The sequence below is a fragment of the Ursus americanus genome, chromosome 24 (assembly GCF_024610735.1).
Source record: "Ursus americanus isolate L20-20 chromosome 24, mUrsAme1.1.p, whole genome shotgun sequence".
In the NCBI taxonomy this organism is placed as follows: Eukaryota; Metazoa; Chordata; class Mammalia; order Carnivora; family Ursidae; genus Ursus; species Ursus americanus.
Window position 1 is genome coordinate 33480063 of NC_142150.1, and position 1901 is coordinate 33481963.

General features: G+C 40.2%; 1 protein-coding gene across 1 annotated transcript; it reads left to right on the forward strand.

Annotated features, from left to right (window-relative positions):
- Positions 1-262: 262 nt before the first annotated feature.
- Positions 263-1267, forward strand: LOC123785243 (olfactory receptor 5I1-like). Its single transcript, XM_045786963.2, has one exon. The coding sequence runs from the start codon at positions 263-265 to the stop codon at positions 1265-1267; it is 1005 nt and encodes a 334-aa protein (XP_045642919.1).
- Positions 1268-1901: the final 634 nt, after the last annotated feature.

Below are 1901 nucleotides of genomic sequence, written 5' to 3' on the forward strand. Positions count from 1 at the left end.
AATTGAGCCCCACATTGGGATCCCTGCTCACTGGGGAGTCTGCTTTCCCCTCTCCCTCTGCCTCTTCCTGTTGCTCATGCTTTCTCTCTCTCTCTCTCTTTCTCAAATAATTAAAATCTTTAAAAAAATTGAAAATCTGAAAACTTGAAATGCATCATACTGCACTCGCTGTAGATGTGCTTAGGTGTTACCAGGATGCCGAAGTGGATTTAGAATGACTCTTGTATTTATTTTGACTGTTTCATTTCTTATTTTTTAGTGAATGCTGAGGTTTTTACTAATATTGCCATCATTACTGTGCCACAACCTCAGAAGTCCAGGGTCGCTGAAGAGAATGGAGTTCGAAAACCATACTGTGAAGACGGAGTTCTTTCTCTTGGGATTTAGTGACCATCCAGAGCTTTGGAGGATTCTTTTTGCTGTGTTTCTTTTTATCTACTCTGTTACCCTCATGGGGAACCTTGGGATGATGTTATTAATCACAACCAGTTCCCACTTGCACACCCCGATGTACTTTTTCCTCTGTATGTTGTCATTCGTAGATGTGTGCTACTCTTCTGTCATTGCCCCCAAATTACTTGTGGACTTGGTTTCCGATAAAAAGACCATTTCTTACAGGGGCTGTGCTGCACAATTATATTTTTTCTGCTCTTTGGTTGACACAGAATCTTTCCTCTTGGCTGCCATGGCTTATGACCGGTACATAGCAATCTGCAACCCACTGCTTTATACGGTTATTATGTCCAAAAGGGTTTGCTGCCAGCTTGCCATTGGAGCATTTTTGGGAGGTACCATGAGCTCAATTATTCACACTACTAATACCTTTCATCTGTCTTTCTGCTCCAAAGAAATCAACCATTTCTTCTGTGATATCTCCCCGCTCTTCTCTCTGTCCTGCACTGATACTTACATGCATGACATTATTCTGGTAGTCTTTGCTGGTTTGGTGGAAGCTATCTGTCTTCTAGCAGTCCTTCTCTCTTATGTCTGCATCATAGCAGCTATTCTTAAAACAGGTTCTGCTGAAGGAAGAAGAAAAGGGTTTTCCACTTGTGCCTCCCATCTGACTGTAGTCACGATCTACCATGGTACCCTCATTTTTATTTATTTGCGCCCCAGCACTGGTCATTCACTGGATATTGACAAAGTGACCTCTGTGTTCTACACATTGATTATACCTATGTTGAATCCCCTAATTTACAGTCTAAGGAACAAAGATGTCAAAAATGCCTTTAGGAAAATGATCAGCCAGAAATTGGTTTCTTAAGGAAGAATGAAACTGAGCCTGACAAATTTTCAACAATGGCTGTTCTTTGACCATTGGTTCTAATTGTTGAGAAAGTTAGTTTAATATGGATGTTCCCCAAATCTGTGGGTAATGAGGTCTCAACTACAGAATAGGGCCCAAACATAACATCAGAACCAGGTCCTGTCACATTACTTGTATTATGTCTATCTCTTTATTATTTTAAAGTTGACACTTTTTTAAAGATTTTATTTATTTATGTGACAGAGAGACAGCCAGCGAGAAAGGGAACACAGCAGGGGAGAGGGAGAGGAAGAAGCAGGCTCCCAGCCGAGGAGCCCGATGTGGGACTCGATCCCAGAACACCAGGATCACGCCTTGAGCAGAAGGCAGACGCTTAACGACTGCGCTACCCAGGCGCCCCTTAAAGTTGACATTTTTAATATATATTCCAGGAGTAGATTTACCCTTTGCATAATGTCCTATATTACATATTTTTACCCCTTTTCTCTTCCATCCTAAATTTATTGCAATTATTCTCAATATTGGATAAGCCATTAAAATATCACAACCTTTTTTTGTGTGGAAGAAAATAAATGCAATTTATTGAGACCATTTTCAATAATTTTTTTTTATTTCCATGTAAATATGTGTG